The 17,676-nt window shown below is 41.8% G+C and overlaps 1 protein-coding gene across 1 annotated transcript in view; it reads left to right on the forward strand.

The window, feature by feature from the left end:
• The window catches only part of pola1 (polymerase (DNA directed), alpha 1), a 53,346-nt gene that overhangs the window by 1,768 nt on the left and 33,902 nt on the right, over positions 1 to 17,676 (forward strand). Inside the window, exons 6-26 of the mRNA XM_083935705.1 lie at positions 103 to 165; positions 478 to 579; positions 688 to 841; positions 937 to 1,099; positions 1,293 to 1,465; positions 1,584 to 1,696; positions 1,869 to 1,982; positions 2,086 to 2,160; positions 2,272 to 2,410; positions 2,539 to 2,693; positions 2,798 to 2,882; positions 2,992 to 3,053; positions 3,299 to 3,388; positions 3,535 to 3,651; positions 3,738 to 3,913; positions 4,165 to 4,294; positions 4,938 to 5,057; positions 5,150 to 5,240; positions 5,320 to 5,444; positions 5,622 to 5,771; positions 6,366 to 6,488. Of these exons, the coding sequence (XP_083791831.1) occupies positions 103 to 165; positions 478 to 579; positions 688 to 841; positions 937 to 1,099; positions 1,293 to 1,465; positions 1,584 to 1,696; positions 1,869 to 1,982; positions 2,086 to 2,160; positions 2,272 to 2,410; positions 2,539 to 2,693; positions 2,798 to 2,882; positions 2,992 to 3,053; positions 3,299 to 3,388; positions 3,535 to 3,651; positions 3,738 to 3,913; positions 4,165 to 4,294; positions 4,938 to 5,057; positions 5,150 to 5,240; positions 5,320 to 5,444; positions 5,622 to 5,771; positions 6,366 to 6,488 (2,520 nt within the window). The remainder of the gene's footprint in view (positions 1 to 102; positions 166 to 477; positions 580 to 687; positions 842 to 936; positions 1,100 to 1,292; positions 1,466 to 1,583; positions 1,697 to 1,868; positions 1,983 to 2,085; positions 2,161 to 2,271; positions 2,411 to 2,538; positions 2,694 to 2,797; positions 2,883 to 2,991; positions 3,054 to 3,298; positions 3,389 to 3,534; positions 3,652 to 3,737; positions 3,914 to 4,164; positions 4,295 to 4,937; positions 5,058 to 5,149; positions 5,241 to 5,319; positions 5,445 to 5,621; positions 5,772 to 6,365; positions 6,489 to 17,676) is intronic.

Genomic DNA, 17,676 nt, shown 5'->3' on the forward strand with positions numbered 1-17,676 from the left:
CAGCTGACATCATTGACTGAGTGCCATGTGCGATTTCTTAACTTGAAATAAAAGATGTTTGTGCGCTTGCATTGACTATAAGCATCATTTTGCCTCTTGCAGAAAGAAGTGGACCTGTCCAAAGATGACCTATTAGGAGATATTTTACAGGACCTGCACTCTGAGGTTGGTAACATACTGTTTAGTCAATGCAAAACTTCAACACAATTCAGTGTCAACGAATGCATGTGCCTTTCTCTGTTAGCACACTGTGATATCAGTATTAAATTATTAACCAAATGGTTCCTACACATTGACATTTGTGCCTGTAGCTGATGTGTAATGACTGAGCAAGTCATGTTCAAAGGGACGAATAGTAATTTCTAGTGGCGATGACACTTAATCTTCCTTTTCCTCCACCTCTTCATTGTCCACACCTAAGCTAACTGATATGATATGTTGTGATATTAAAATCCGTCTCTCCCTCTGTCTTCGCAGAAACCGACTCTCCTGACTCCTCCTCCGGTGGTCACTCTGAAGAAAAAGAAGTCCACTGGCTCACCCATAAATCCCTTTTCCATCAAACCTCAGGTGCCAAAGGTATCCTTTATCATGTGTATGGAAGGATCTTAAACCACAACACTGTCCACATTATACAGTATTAATTCATTAATGGTAACTTATTGTATTCTACCTCTGCATTACCAGGAGTCACCCTCGGCTACGGGTTTAAAGGCCAAAGTTATCAGGCCACCGCCTTCTGACCCGACCCCTAGGCCATCAGCCCGTCTCCCGCCTTCCACACCTGCTCTTCCTGTGGAGAAGCATAAGGCAAAAGTGGAGGAGCTGGATGAAGAGGAAGGTTAGAAAGATGGATATAACTGATAGCTTTTTGGTCCTTTTCTTGCTTCTAGCAACAAGAATGCACTCACCTTTTTATGAAAACGTGTGTCTCAGCAAATGATGCTTTGGCGTTTGATGGGGTGGACTTTGATGAGCCGATGGAGGTTGAGCTTGAAGAGAAGCCTGCACTTAAAGATGATGCTGAGCCTTTACCTAAAGTAGCAGCGGTGGCAGCTAAAGTGGAGTACAAAGCAGAGCCTCAGGACACTGTCTTATTGTAAGTCTTATCTGTTTTGTTTGCTTCTACTTTATCAGGAAATGATGATGGACCTTTTCTGTCTTAATGTTAATATTCTGTTGTACATGCACAAATAAAATACACCGAACTTACATGCAAGGACCTCTAAATGTTTCTACAACAGTGTAACAGGCTTCAGATTTAGCATCTTTCTTTCTCTTTCCTTTTCCAGGTCCAGCAGGATTGGAGGCACTTGGGGACAAGAGGAGGAGGGTGGAGCCAGCGAGGCTCCAGTAGAGATACAGGTCGACTCAAGCAAACTCCCACTGGTAGAGGGGGCAGACGGGGAGCAGGTGTTCCGCTTTTATTGGTTGGATGCCTTTGAGGACCCCTACAGCCAACCAGGTAAGGCATACTCAAACCTTGAGTGAATATATAGCGGATACTATATCATGTAATAATCCAAAGATCCTGTTCAGATTTGTAGAGCACATTGTGATATTTTAACTTCTCTGTTGCCTAGGGGTGGTGTACCTGTTTGGAAAAGTGTGGATTGAGTCTGCACAGTGTCATGTCAGCTGCTGTGTCACCGTCAAGAACATTGAGCGGACCATGTACTTCCTGCCTCGTGAATATGTAAGTTTCCTGCTGCGTCACATTACTGCCAGTATAATATATATATAGATATAGATATTTGCTCTTACTGTGATGAGAGGTGGAGTTACATGTTAAGATTCGGTTGCTGTCCATTAGTAAAAGACTTCACAGTTTGCTTTGCTTATTGTTTTGGCTATGTTTTCATGAACAGAAAGTGAACACTAAGAGTGGGGAGCGGTCGGACACTCCTGTGGGAATGATGGATGTCTACCAGGAATTTAATGAACTCTCTGAGAAGTTCAGGATCATGAAGTTCAAGTCTAAGGTCAGTGCCTGCTGTGGTTACGGACTGAATAGCGCAAATGTAATATTCTGTCAAATGGCAAGTTTGTTTGTAACAGGTGCTTGTTTTCTGTTTCTCTCTGCAGAAAGTTGACAAGAATTACGCTTTTGAAATTCCTGATATACCCACCCAGTCCGAGTACCTGGAAGTCAGATATTCTGTAAGGAGCTGTGCACACATATATCCTAGTCTAATTGCTAGGTTGAAGTGGTCCAGGCCTATATGTTTTTTTTATGATCACTCATTTGTGTGCTAAATACTGTTTTTGCAGGCTGATTTCCCTGCACTGCCTTCAGACCTTAAGGGGGCGACCTTTTCCCACATTTTTGGAACAAACACTTCCAGTCTGGAGCACTTCCTCCTTAGCAGGAAGATTAAAGGGCCTTGCTGGCTAGAAATCAAGACACCACGTAAGGAGGATGTCCCTTGTTTGAAAGCATTTTATTTAGTTTGACTTGATTTTTTTTTTTTGATATTTCTATAAATACATTTTATAACCTCTTATTGGAAACTCACATGAAACTCCTGTGTCTGTTAGAGCTGATGAGCCAGCCGGTCAGCTGGTGTAAGGTGGAGGCTCTGGCCCTGAGGAGTGACCTGGTCTCTGTGGTCAAAGATCTGTCACCTCCACCCATCACAGTTATGTCCATCAGCCTCAAGACTATCCAGAACCCCAAGACGCACCACAACGAGGTCAGAATGAATAGAATGGTTATGTGTTGCTGTTTTATGGTGTGTTCAGGCACACTGAGATACTTAGTGATCAAAGACCTGATGATATAATTGTTCCTCTGCAGATCGTGTCCCTGGCTGCGTTGGTCCACTATGAGTTCTATATGGATAAAGCTCCACCTCAACCTCCATACCAGAACCATTTTTGCGGTAAGTTATTCATACTTAATCATTGAATGCTTTCATTAAAATGCATGAGCTCAGTTAAAAGCGAAAGTAACATTTTTGACTCGTTATTATATTCTTTTTGTCTCTGCAGTGGTCAGTAAGCCGGCTGACTGTATCTTCCCCTACGACTTCAAAGATGCTGTGAGGAAGAAGGTGAGAAGGATCAGCGGTTTACTTATTTACAGGATTTTTACAGAGGAATATAGGATAAGAATTACCGGGCAAAGCCAAATAATAAACTGAAATAAAATCTACAGTATTTTACAGAAAGGTAGTTTGGTTTAATTTGTTCGAAAAGTAGATTACATTAAAACTGATGGAGAATATATATTGCCTATATTTTTACTTCAGTATATGTGACAAAAATCATTGATGATGTGACTCCCTTTCTCTGTTAGAATGCAAAGGTAGAGATAGCTGCTACAGAGCGGACTCTGCTTGGCTTCTTCCTTGCCAAGATGCACAAAATCGACCCTGATGTGCTGGTGGTGAGTAGAAGATGATGGGATGGAGTAATTCTCAGCAATTTCCTGAATCGATTACAGAAAAAGCCTTTGCCCAGATGAAGGTGCAGTGTTTGATCATTGTAACAAAACAAAAATATAGCATACTAATCCTTATCATTATCCTGCAGGGTCACGACATCTTTGGCTTTGACCTGGAAGTGATTCTGCAGAGGATCAATGTGTGCAAGGTTCCGCACTGGTCTAAGATTGGACGCCTCAGGAGGGCCAATATGCCCAAATTAGGGGTAATAAGAATAAAAATCCCCGGTAATGTATCTTTAAATTTTTGTATATCCTTTTGTAAATCACTAAATGTTTTTGTACTCTGCAGGGTCGTGGTTCCTTTGCGGAGAAAAGTGCGACCTGTGGCCGCCTGGTGTGTGACGTGGAGATCTCAGCCAAGGAGCTGATTCGCTGTAAAAGTTACCATCTGACTGAACTGGCTGCACAGGTGATAAAGTTGGAGAGAGCCACAGTCCCCCAGGAAAACATCAAGAATCTCTACAGGTTTGTTTGTCCTTCAAGGCTCAGTTCCACCAATTCAGAAAAAACATTATTTTGAAAAAAGATGTGGGTTTGCATATTGCAGCAACAGAAATCGAACATGTCTGTCATTAGCTCTTTTGATGTGCTGTATGTCAAGTGTTATTTAAAAATAGTTTATACAAGTTGGAATTGTTTTTTGATTGTGTTTTTTAGTTGTACCTCAACGTTGACCCATAAAAACAATGTGTATCCTGCGTGTGTTTGTGTATCAGTGATTCTCCCCACCTGCTCTACTTGTTGGAGTTAACCTGGACAGACGCTAAGCTGATCCTCCAGATTATGTGTGAGCTCAACGTACTGCCACTGGCCCTGCAGATCACCAACATTGCTGGCAACGTCATGGTAACAACAACAAACACCCCCCACGTCTGCTTTAAAAACACACCAAATAAATAAACAGTGTTCTTTTTGTGAATGTTACAACACAGCTATCACTCAGCTCGGAGCTCTTGCACCCTCGCATTCACCTCACAACTTGCAGAATGATCATGATGTTAACATCCAAATATGCATCATGCTCAAAATGCATCTGGATCTCCGAATCAAAAATGTCTGTACTACCACGATTATTTGAAAAAAAGCCTTTTAAACGCATGACAGAAGAAGTGTAGATGGACTGTTGTTGAAGTTTTTCTTGATTCCAGCAGCTCTTCTTGTTTATGAACAGCTGAAGTACCAATAACGAAGATTGAAATCAGAAACAAAACAGGTTGCAAACAAAAGCAAGACATGTTTCTCCGTTAAATATTATAAGCTTTTATCAAGGTTTAGAGCCAGTCCACTTTGATAAGCCAGTGTGTTTCAGGTGAACTATAAAACTAAAAAACTGCGGGGTAAGATGACGTTTTGGACTTTACTTACCATATGACTTATAGATACCATGACCCCTGAGCCGTGCTTTAGGTTTGCTAAGGTTATATTCAGCTCTTGATTTTTTGCCTCTTGCTTCAATCAAACCTGATTTCCTCCTGCTTCTTCTCTGCAGTCTCGTACTTTGATGGGGGGCCGTGCCGAGAGAAATGAGTTCCTGTTGCTTCATGCCTTCCACGACAAAAACTACATTGTCCCTGACAAACCATCCTTCAAAAAGGCCCAGCTGGAAACGGTAAAGTCACACACAATCGCAAAGGGCATCTTCTTTAGTAATGCACAATCATGTGACAAAATATCTTTTTTCTCTTTGTTCCTGTGTCCCAGGTTGAGGGAGAAGAAGATGTGGATGCAGGGAAAGGCAAGCGGAAGAAGAAGGCAGCTTATGCTGGAGGTCTGGTGCTGGACCCTAAAGTTGGTAAGTTTTTGTTTTTTGTTTAAAGTCTTTCTTTTTCTGTCTATGTACATGTTACTTTAATCTCCCCCTCTCTCTGCAGGTTTCTATGACAAGTTTGTGCTGCTGCTTGACTTCAACAGCCTGTATCCTTCAATCATCCAAGAGTTCAACATCTGCTTCACCACTGTCCAGAGGGAGGCTTACAACACACAGAAGAAGAATGAGGTTTGTGTAACCAAAACGATTCAGTAATAACTGAATAATCTAAAATAATCTACAGTACCAGACATGCTCTATGGATCTATATTGATTGCTGTAAATGGCAATCCAGGTGGAATCCTGGTGGTGAGTCCCCAGAACAAATTACCTGCTAACTTCGAACATTTGTTTCCATGGTAACAGGAGGATGGGTCAGAAGAGATACCTGAAATTCCAGATACAAACCTGGAGATGGGAATCCTGCCCAAAGAAATCAGGAAGCTGGTCGAACGGCGTAAACAAGTCAAACAGCTGATGAAACAGCAGGACATCAACCCAGACCTCTACCTGCAGGTACACACTGAAACACACAGATGCTGTACAGTGAATACTGTATAGTAATTGTTCTAGAATTTAAGTTGATATGGATACTCACCCCCTTTCCTTTTTGTTTTGTTTTTGTAAAGTTATAAAATCGGGTCTACTAAATGATTTAAAGTGATGCTCCACCAAATATTTTAGGTATTCAACACTCCTGCACAGTCTTTGTAGCTTGCTCCTGTGATTTTTCTGTGTTTGAATTCACGTCCATTAAAAAAATAACACAGCCGGTGACCATTTCTTTTATGGTGGAAAAATCGATCATAACATTCACAGAAACTTCACACACCACCGTTTTGCAGAAGTATGGGTAAAACTTACATTTTTGTTGCTCATGTGTCATCCTTAAAATTCAAAGCACAGCACCAAATAGCATCTTTATTTACCAATATATTAATGAAAATATTTGTGGATCATAGCGTAAAGATGGACACAATTGTTTCTATTTTCAACCATTTTTATTTACCGTTAAGACGACCTATCAAATCTTCATGACCGGGGTGTTTTCAGGGGAATATGAAATCCTTAGATCTGTTTTGGTGTAATTTGAGTCTATCTGTCCATCAGTATGACATTCGTCAGAAGGCTCTGAAGCTGACTGCTAACAGTATGTACGGCTGCCTGGGATTCAGCTTCAGCCGCTTCTACGCCAAGCCGCTTGCTGCCCTGGTCACACACAAGGGTAGAGAGGTGAGTCCGAGCCACACACGCACCAATGACGCTGCAGCCTTTGCAACTTCTGATAAAGGGCTGGGAATCAGAGTAACTCACAATACTATATCAATATGTTTCCCACAATAACCACGGTAACAAGATACAGCAATTTTGCGATACTCGATACATTATAAGAAAATCATTACAATACATCAGGATATCTGTTACTGAAAAATGATCCCCTAAAGGGCAACAACCAGAAAAAAAGTATTTATTCACTGCATGGTGGTGATAGTTTCATACAATTTGACAACTGAAATGAATGTATGTATAACAAAGTGAGTCTTAGCTTAGTCACACACACACACACACACACTGCAAGTTGTTTATGTCCACGTGTGTTATCACTTCACGGAAACTGGCGAAAGGCAGTTTAAAGGAACGATACAATTATGTCCCACTAAAATCTTTTCAATCTCTGTACATGACGTTTACAGAAAACTAAAAAACTGAATAAATGAATGCAAAAAATACACTTTCCTCTCTCTAGTAAAAATATCAATATTTGGCGCCAGTGTATCGATATTTGTATAGCGAGAGGAAGTAATACGATATATTCCCATACTGATATTTTGTCCCGCCCTGCTAATACAGATCTAAATATACTGAACTAAACTAAGTGTATGGTTAAACTGAAGTGGTGCATTTATTACAGTACACACAGCAAGCAGGCAGCACATACAGTGCCACAAAACACACTCGGACTGATTAAATGATTACAATTAAACAGCCCTTGAAAGTGAAAATACTTCCATTTTAATTCACAAGAGGGCACTGCTACATCAAATTCCACACCTTGCGCCCCTCCTCCCGTATGCCATTTTTTTTCTAACGGCTTCCTCATCTTCTGCTTCTTTTTCACCCGTCTCACATTTATCATCCTTTATCATCACAAAGTGATCACTTCCTCCCTCACCCTGTGCCCTTCCCTGATCTAAATATGATTATTCCCTCAAGTTCATTTGTCAGACTAAGAGACCTGCTGTGTTGTCTGATATCAATAGCTTTCTGTAAGTATTCTCCAGTATTAAAATCTCTCACACACACACACACACACACACACACGAAGCTCTCAACTCTCTCCATGTAAAGTCTGATTGTGTAATGATTCAAACGGAACAAAACGGGCATGTACACTCGATAAATTGGCGCATAGAGGCATGTGTATTGCATGACATAAACGTCTAAATCTGGTATTGTAACTGAACACCACACACACAGACACACACACACACACACACACACACACACACACACACACACACTACCACCATGTTAGTGGTAGTACTCATGTTCATTTAATGAGCTCTAACAGTACACATCCTCAGCAGAGGCGTCAAGCTTTGCCTCAGGGGAGTCCTTCATTAAGATCCCCTTACACACTCATTGTGTTCACTAATAGAGGGCAGGGCAGTAACTCAGTGTGTGTTATTTTGTCAGTCCATTTGTGCCTCCAGTCACTCTAGTTGTTCGGCTGACAGAGCTACTTTGTAAAAGGTGCACATTTGATTCGCTGGTGCAGGTGGGAGTTTCTCTGTATCCAGAGTTACTGCTGGTATCGTTGTCAACAGCCAGAGGTGGATGGGTTAATTACATCTTACCTCGTTCAGGCTTTATTTTATTGACGAAGCAGCACTGCTCTCAGCCACAAAGTCAGCTACATTTACATTGTCTGGACTGGTGACATCGCAGCACTTTGCAAGCAGTGTGAAGGCATATTAAACTCTTAATATATATGATAGTTAATTCAAGTGTGTGTTCCCAATCGTTAAGGAGCCGTGAATAACATAAAAATGTTGTAATTGTAAACTTATTTGGTTATGTAATCTTTTTAAAACTTCAACAAAAATAACAACAAACAGTTCCCGTAGCATAATGTAAGTGTTCTGTAGCCAAATGGTAACAATTTAGTTTAAAAAATTAGAGATATTTACCTTCTTTCTCGCCGATTTCTCACTGGCTGCACTGGTTACACTAGCTACTTCAATAGTTTCTGTGCTGACATGGATATATCCGTGCTAACTTGTGATATTAAGTGATGTTTTCTTTGTATTCATAAATCAATCAATAAGGAATATCATAATATAAAATTATCATCAGCAAAGCTGTGATTATTAGTAATAATGACTCATATATTTCAAATATAGACATAAGTTGTTTTTGCACGGAATCAAATATTTTAAGGCTCCAATTATTCTTGTAGCTGGTTGGCTTGGTTCTCGGCTTAAAAGAGATGCACATATTTATAAATATCTATGGATGGATTGGTTAGGGCAAGAATATGAGGTTAAGCCAATCAGAGATAGAGTAGGGAAATTGTAAAGAGTAGGGCAGGCTATGCCTTTGCCATTCTAGGAAAAAAACATTGCCACCAGTGCTGCATGAAACCATGGTGAAAAACAAGCTAAGTAACTTTCTTGTTGGCTTGCTGGCTATTTCTGACATGCATTCATTCTACACTTAAGTTATTACAGTCAATGAGCTGAACAAAGTTGTCAATCCTCCTGCCATAGCAATGTGCTTCACTGTGACAAGAGTGTGTGGATAAAGCATTACTTTTTACTCATGTAGCGGTGGGCTAACAGTCCGGTGTTGTGCTCATTCCACAGTAAACACATCGGGCACCAACATCACATTGAAGTACGTCACATCAACAACAGACTTGATGGGGAATAGTGAGGGCAAAACACCTTCAATGATCTGTTTTCTAGCTCCGTTAAAAACACATGAGCATGTTAGTGTCATTAATGAGCGTGTTTGTAAACTAGACTACCTGCAACGTTATTTTTACTTCACCTGTTCAACTTACAACAGTTTAGATAACAAACACTCAACTGTTGCTATTACAGATGCTTAAACTAAGCACGTACAGTTGCTTCTTTCATCGAGTCAAGATAGAGGCCAAATATTGCGAATTCACAACAGGCTTTGCATAATTAAATATTGCTCTCTTATTGTGGATGTGAGAATCATTATCATGGCCAACAAATATCGTTTTGAACAATAATCTCGTCATATAATTTAATAACTTTGTTTTTATTTACATACCAACTATTGTGTGACATAAATTCTTATAGAGAATACATTTATGTTTTAAATTATTTATATAAAATTATTTTGATGGGCTACTGTGCCTTCAGCGCGTTCTCATTCTTCTGAAGTAACCAGTTTGCTGAAGGGACAGTAAACACAATAAAGATAGTTTTATTAGGATTTTACTGCGTCCGTACATTGCTTACTTTGGAGAGTGATATGACAGTTTGGAGAGTTGAGCATCTTAAGGTCATAAGTCAGATCTGAACCCAAAGTGTACTGAGTACATGGCATGGACCTCAGCTTGCTGAGGTGGCAGGAGATCTCACACTGCTCAATCTTATATTAGTGTTTTGTTTACTTTGTATCCATGATCCTAGACACGCATCTATTTATACTGCAGGTTGTGTGTTTGGGAAGAGATCGACATCAACACAACCAGGATGTCCCACTGTAAATGAGTCTCCATATATCTCTATCCAGTTGGTCAAATTTTTATATGATAAATTCAGCTACCCACTAGTGTTTAAAATATTAATGGGAAATTTCTGTTATTGGTCAGGATTTACTATCCAACCCCCATTAAGTATTTCGTTAGCCAAAGCCAGCTTCGATGAAACTGCAGGCTGTGTTCCTGTAAATGGGCCATCACTCTCTTCCATACGTATACTGGCTGGCCTGGGAGAAGAAGCCACGAGCAGTTTGGTTCAGACAACCGTTTAATAACCGCAATACAAGTAGTTCTTGGTAGTTTCCGACTGCAGCGTGCCAGAAAGGCCAGCTGGCATTTATAGCGGGGTTTGTAGTGTATTTGTGGGTATTGCCGTTTGCACCCCGACCCTTGTTTTAATCGTCACATTTGCACTCTACTTTCATATCATGATTTAAGGGGCTTTTTATTTTTGTAACTGTAACACGTACACAGACCCCTGCTCTGTGTGCAGTGTAAATCCACCCTCCCGCCCCTCGACACGTTCCCTTCATCTGCTTAGACAAGTGTGCGGGTGAATGTGCATGTGTTCTGTGTATTTATTGATTGGCTTAGCTCTCATCTTTCTCTCGCTCTCGGTTTGCCTCCGGCAGGCCGGGGACCACAGTGGTTTTCTCAGCCCAGGCAGGGTTCATATGAGGGGGCTCAGAGGGGATGACAGACCCTTGGCGGTGGCTCTTCTGATCAGACTTGCCAAGTTAGGAGGGGAAAGCCCCCACAAAGCTCCCCTCCTGACTCTTGTGTGTGCTTCTTGAATATGTCTTGTCTATCTGTGTCTGCATGTATGTGTTGATGTACATGATGGGTCTATGCGTGTGCACGCACAAGTGCTACTGGCCGAACTCTGCCCTTTGTCGGGGGACCATTTGTTGTGGCCCTACTCTGTCCTGGTATGTGTGGGTATTAAGGGGGGGATGATGGGTATTAAGAGGAAGGTGAAGGTTTAGGATTACACAGCCACAGATTGATGTCCCCCTCAACCCCTCAGTGTTATTTTGGGTTCTTTTGTATGTTCGCCAGAGAACAGTTGGGTGCAGAGAAACCGATATATGAAACACAGACAACTTACATGCATGTGGTTATAATAGGCTGATAAATGCATTTGTCATACCAGGAAGACTTTTATTGTCTGCTGACCACTGGCTGGTCTATCCCTGACTTGAACTGACAGTTTCACCTTACAAATGGAGAGAATTAAGCATAGAGAAAATAGGATTTTCTGCACATGCTGTTTTAGATCAGAGATCAGTTGCAGGAAAAACTCTACAGAATTTGGCTGGTCGTTGGTGTTAATTTCCTATGCTGGTGTTAATGTTGTTAGTCATAGCAAATAGAGAAGTGTCTCGGTTAAGGGCACTACAAAAGCTTCTTTAAGGTCTTTAAATGTAGGTAAAGACACAGTTTGAATCAGAAGCTCTTTTTATTGTAGTTTTGCTACTTTTATGACATATTTGTTTTTTTAAGGCATCTTCTCCTCTCTGAACACAAACTGTATGTCTGTGTAAGTCCTTCTAATCGAGTGATGTTAACAACAGAGGCCGGTTGAAGCCGTTGATTGTTGTGGAATGCAGATTGGTTAGACCTTTGACCCTTTTGCCAGCAAATCTGACAACCATTAACAGGTGTGTGTGTGTGTGTGTGTGTGTGTGTCACAGGATGGAGGATGACTCCTGAAAGCCATTCTGCTGTAATTGAGTCTCTGTCCTTGTGTTTAAAAACAGCCTGACAGGAGCTCGTAGTTCACATTATTGGATGGCATGCAGAGTGAGGGATAGAAGCTAGATTGGGTAACAGAGCCGAGGGTGTGGAGAGGTCAAAGTTGGGTTTAGGTTAAACCTCTATGTGTGTGAGGGTGCGTGTGCTTGTAATGAAGTCTAAGTAAATATTGTTGCCCGTGGTATCCCTCATTCAGGTTCTGCATCGTTCCTCTTGTCTCAGGAATCACAAATCATTTCCCCGAATTAGACGCCGGAATATCTAAAACACCATATCATGTCTCTTCTGTGTGTGCGTCTGTCAGGCTGAGATGAGATGGGATGTGAGTAAATATTTTTGCCCCCATTTCTTCATTCAGGGTCTCAGAATCACAAGGGTCATTTTTACATTTCCCCGAATTAGATTTAAGAATACATAAGCCTGTCTACACTGATGTTCCTGTGTGTGCTTGTGTGTGTGTGTGTGTGTGTGCGCGTCCAATAAGTCCTGAATGTTTCCATGGTCCCATAGTCGGCAGAGCTGGCTTTACTCCTGATAGGAGTGGACTTAACAAATAGTCACATGGGAGCAGCGCTGCTATTTTGGCTACATTCGCTTGTCTGTGAAGGCTGACAGTGGACAGGACAAGGTTTCAGAATCTAAACTGCAACTTTAGTAATACCTGCTAATGAGGCCACATGAGACCGGCAGGGATTATAATTCATTACGGATTGATCTGACATATGTTGTCTTTGTCAGGGCCACTGATAGAGTTGTAAATTAGATAATATTTGTGGTTTTAGTTGTATTGGCAAGTAGGTGATGCATATGTTCAGTTTTATTAAAACTTTTATGATCTGATGAAAAAAGGCGACAGTATAGGCGAGTGTTTGCTCAAAATAATAATGGCGGCTCTTACAGAGCTTAGCGTAGATGATGCAGTAGCGTCCGTTTTATCACAACTGGAGACTTCTTCATTGAAAGAAGAGCAAAGAGCATCACCGAAAGGCTTTTCTTGATGGATAATATGTTTTCATTCTTCTCCCCACTGACTTTACTAGCCCTTGATAGACATGTCGTCCATCCAATCACCCGCCATGTATAATTTTGAAATTGCCTTCCCTTTTCCAAACAGTTTCCAAAGAGCGCTTCTCAGATGTGTAACAAACCATCTGGCAAGTAAGGTTAAACGTACCGTGTGGATTTTAGAGCTTTTCCCCTGAAAGACTGCTGAATGAATCAACTCACATTGTCATTTGATACATTGTTATTATATAAAATATTCATTATAGACACTCTAAAGTTCAATGAAAAATATATTCATAAATAATTAGACCTGGCTCAGTGTGTGAGAATGAAACTGATGCATAATGACAAAGGTCATTTCATTTTCCTGAACCATCTATTGCCTGCTATTTCAAATATCACATTTTAATTAGCTCTTTTGACTAAAGTATGTACACGAATATTATTTATTTGCCTGCCAACATTTTAAGAATTCAGATGACTACTTTGACTGTGCCAGGGATGAAATGACACGTCAGAATGTGTCCTTTCCAGCTATTAAAGTACCACATTTTTTAATTGACCAGACAGCATGAGAATTGTTGTCATTGTAGAGCTATTTTCGATGATCGCCAGTGTTTGTGATCTCAGCCGGTTGTATTAAATCAGACACAGATTTACAGCAGATTGACCCTCCCAGTAGTAGACATGAGAACACAGCAATGGCATCTGCCAGTGTGCGTGTGTGTGCATGTGTTTGTGTGTTTATTTGCGCTCATGCATGTGAAATCATATCAGTGAGAAGGATTTTGATTTTGTGTGTGTGTGTATGGAGGTATTTGCACATGAGAGCTCACACTAGTAGAAGAGGGACTACGAATCTTTTATGCATCTTGCGTGTGAGACTGTTAGTGAAAAAAGGGTATTTGTGTGTTTGTGTTGTGCGTAACGACAGCCCCCCCCCCCCCCCCCCCCCCCAGCTCTGACAGTGGTGTGTTCCTCCACAGGTGCTATTTCAGTCGGCCGACTGTCATCCCAAAATGCTTTTCAGCTGAGTGCTTTTCAAAACAATCGTCACTGGTGCCCCTGGCTCCTTTTACAAGGGCCCTCTGCCGCACTGAGGGTTAACATGCTCCCTCTGCTCTGAGGCAGGGTGTATGGTGTGTTTGTAGAGGGGTATCATCTTTATTGCTTCCTTTCAATCTATAAACCGTTTGTCACTCATCCAAGGCAGATCAGTTAAGACCCATGTTCTTATTTAAAATGACAGCCTGGCAAAAGACAAAAGATATTTTGATGAGTAGGCGGTGGAAGTGGAATGAAACAAAGAATACATGAGAGCGACGTGGCAACATGAGACACACATCCCTAATAGATAAGACCATCAAATAGCTGAGCAACAGCTGAGGAAAAGCCAGATATCACAACAAGGCTGAACCACTCATCAATTAACATGACAGGGTGCAATATCGCACAGCTAATGGGTACAGCTCATGTTTAGACACCCGTGTGTACGTACAAAGACATGAGACATTGCTAAAAGCATTACGTTTAAAATTGCAAGCTGTGAAAAGTCAGACATGTGCATGTACAGATTTCACAATGAGAAATTTAGGCCTTAAATGATGTGTGATGTAAAAATGCAAAACCCCCAATTCTTCAAACTAATCAACTACCTTAATTTCTCTTCTGAAAATCTTGATTCAGGTTTATCCAGCTGCACTCGTCAGCTAAACAAGATGTTGTCATTTATCGTGGACCTGTGCTCCTGTAGTTGTCTCCCTCGTTCACATCATGGCAGCTTTGATTGTTCCAGACTACGGTAGCACCACTTAACCCAGCTACATCTCGTAGCAACTTTGGCAGGGTCAGACGCCCTGAAATCTGTGTCCTCAAGCCTCAAAGTAGATTGTTGGGTACATTATGTTTTAAAAATGGGGAGTAGAAAGTTAAAATGTCACACCTTCGCTGTGCAAGTCCGAGTTGAAATACTGCAGGAACACAAGAACTCTGAACAGTACGCCCAAGCTCTCAGGTCCAAAACTGTAGCTGCAGGCTACATTGTCTCTAAGATGCCACAAGTCTGCTACAAGTTGAAGGTTTATCTATCTCATCTCATCTTCATCCGCTTATCCGGGGTCGGGTCGCGGGGGCAGCAGCTTTAGCAGGGGACCCCAAACTTCCCTTTCCCGGGCCACATTAACCAGCTCTAACTGGGGGATCCCGAGGCGTTCCCAGGCCAGTGTGGCGATATAATCTCTCCACCTAGTCCTGGGTCTTCCCTGAGGCCTCCTCCCAGCTGGACGTGCCTGGAACACCTCCCTGGGGAGGCGCCCAGGGGGCATCCTTACTAGATGCCCGAACCACCTCAACTGGCTCCTTTCCACGCAAAGGGGCACCGGCTCTACTCCGAGTTCCTCACGGATGGCTGAACTTCTCACCCTATCTCTAAGGGAGACTCCAGCCACCCTCCTGAGAAAACCGATTTTGGCCGCGAGTACCCGCGACCTCGTTCTTTCGGTCATGACCCAGCTTTCATGACCATCTATCGCCTCATCGCGTGTGTCGCTTCGGGCGACACGTTCTGAGCGATAAGAGCGATGTGATGAAGCATCTATCGCCTCATCGCGTGTGTTGCTTGAAGTTGAAAAATGTTATCTTTACAAGCGACATTGAGTTAAGCTGTGCCGCGACAGCCAATCAGCATTGAGATTGCTGTAAGCGTCATCGAAGTTCTCTGTGAAACATCCAGGGGCTCGCCGGGCTCACCAAAGCCGCCATTGTTGCAGTACTTGGGGTAAACCAGTTCCTATGGATATCATATAATGGATATAACTGTGGATGGCCGCGACGTGCCTTTAGGCACCTAGTCTGCTGGAAATCCAGAAGAAGAAGAAAGCCGTCAGTGCAGAGTGAAGCTGAGGAGGAGTCCGGGCAGCACCTGTACGGCTTCAGAGGTTAAATCACTGACGGCCTGATCTCACTACAACACAACGGCTCTTTTAAGAGCAACACACTTCTTTTAAAAGCATTCAGATCCCTGTTGGCACTAGCATCACTTCCATTCAGCACAACAGCAAAGTAGGCTGAGCCGGGGGTTAGCTTCAGTCATGCGATCTCATTTGACCCCTGAAGCTCCTTGACCTCTCACAGCCCAAACAATGCAAACTGACCCTCGTCTATATTGTGGCCTGAAAAAAAGAAGGATGAGGTGGGATAGGGATAACGAGTTTTTAAAAAATTCATTAATTGAATAACCTCTGTCCTGATCCTTCATATCGTTGGGCACTTATCAATGAGCTGCTCAATTACTGTCCAGTCTAATTACACTGTGTTAGCACAGATGAGCTGGGAATGAAAGATGCAGGAACTTAAGATAATTGAGTGATGTTTTACAGTGTGACAAAAAGAGGAAAATGAAAGTAAGATTTTAAACGGATTTTATAAATTTACTGAGTAGAAAATGGCACAAATAAGAAAAGACAAGAGGAGATTCACCTTTACCCATAGTATTACAATTGGACTTTGGGAATTGACTGGGGAAAATTGTCTAACCGTACATCACTGGACTGGAGATGTATCAAATCTAAACAGTTTCAAGATATAATAAATTCGGTTATAAATTTGTTGTGTTAAATGTCATTAAACGGGGGGGAAATGACACAAGTTCTTAGAGGTCATGGTGACTTTTTCAAATATCTTGTTTTATCCGACCATTACAGTTAAGTTTTGCTAAAATAAAATAAAGTGGATGTAGATTAATTTTCTGTCAGATCTATTAATTGTTGCAGCTCTACATGAATCCCTTTTCGATCATCTGGTTGATTTAAAAGACCGTTGTATTACTGAAGGACACAGCATTCCTGGTAATGTTAGTTATCCGAGTCAAGCTTTTTCAGTTGTTTGCCCCTGTATGAGTGGCATGCACGGTGGTGACTAGTGTAGTCATCAGAGGGATCTCACACACACACACACACACACACACACACACACACACACACACACACACACACTTTGTACCCCCTGGGGCTATGTGTTTTCATTGGTCCATATAGTATGTGTGTGTTGGTATGTGTTTTAAAGATGAGCACTCGCGCACACAGTCAGTTGCACGCATTGCATCATGGTCAAACGACTTGTCTTTCACATGGTTTCATTCCTTAAAGCAGTCTGTCCCGCTGGGACTGACAGCATATGGAAAACCTGTCTAAATGAGTCCACACATCAATTACATCAACGCATTCTCACCTCGTTCGCCTCCCCCTCCCGCCTCACTTTGCTGTCGCTCTGTCTCTGTCTTTCCCACATCTCTCTATTCATCACTTCCCTGCCCTTTCCTTCCGTCTATTCTCTGATCATTCCAGTCTCTTCTTCGGTCTCTCTCCTCTTTCAGCGCTTCTCTTTTGCCGTTTTATCATGGAGAAAAATTACCAAAGAGTCCATGTGTCGATATGATGACATACACCACGAGCATTTTGACATACCACTTATACTGAGGTAGCTCTCCTTTTGAGTGTCAGTATCAGTAGGTGTTCGGACAACAGACTGTATAACAATGTAGACGTCACCCATTGTTTTGTCGATACCTCGAGCGTTTTTGGCTGTTGCAATCTTGTTTTGTTTAACGTTAGCACTAGTTGGCTAGCCTGGTTGGCAAGTAAACGCTGAACAAGACATTTTTAGCCAACCAAAATCTTACAATTATCTTTCACTGCTGTATTAGCTTCACTTTTCAGGCTTGGAAGCTTCCTCCACTTTTTTATACAATCTGTAGTTCAGACTGAAAAACAGATGTTGAATCTTTTGCTCAACGACTGCTTCTTCTTTTTTTCTTCTTTTTTTTGCGTTGGCGCTTTCCCTCATTTCAGTGAGACCACTTCAGTCTCAAATGAATGAAAGGCTTGCGTTTATTCATGTAGTGCTTCACACACTTTGGAATGT

The sequence above is a fragment of the Echiichthys vipera genome (genome assembly GCF_963691815.1).
Source record: "Echiichthys vipera genome assembly, chromosome: 21".
NCBI lineage: Eukaryota > Metazoa > Chordata > Actinopteri > Perciformes > Trachinidae > Echiichthys > Echiichthys vipera.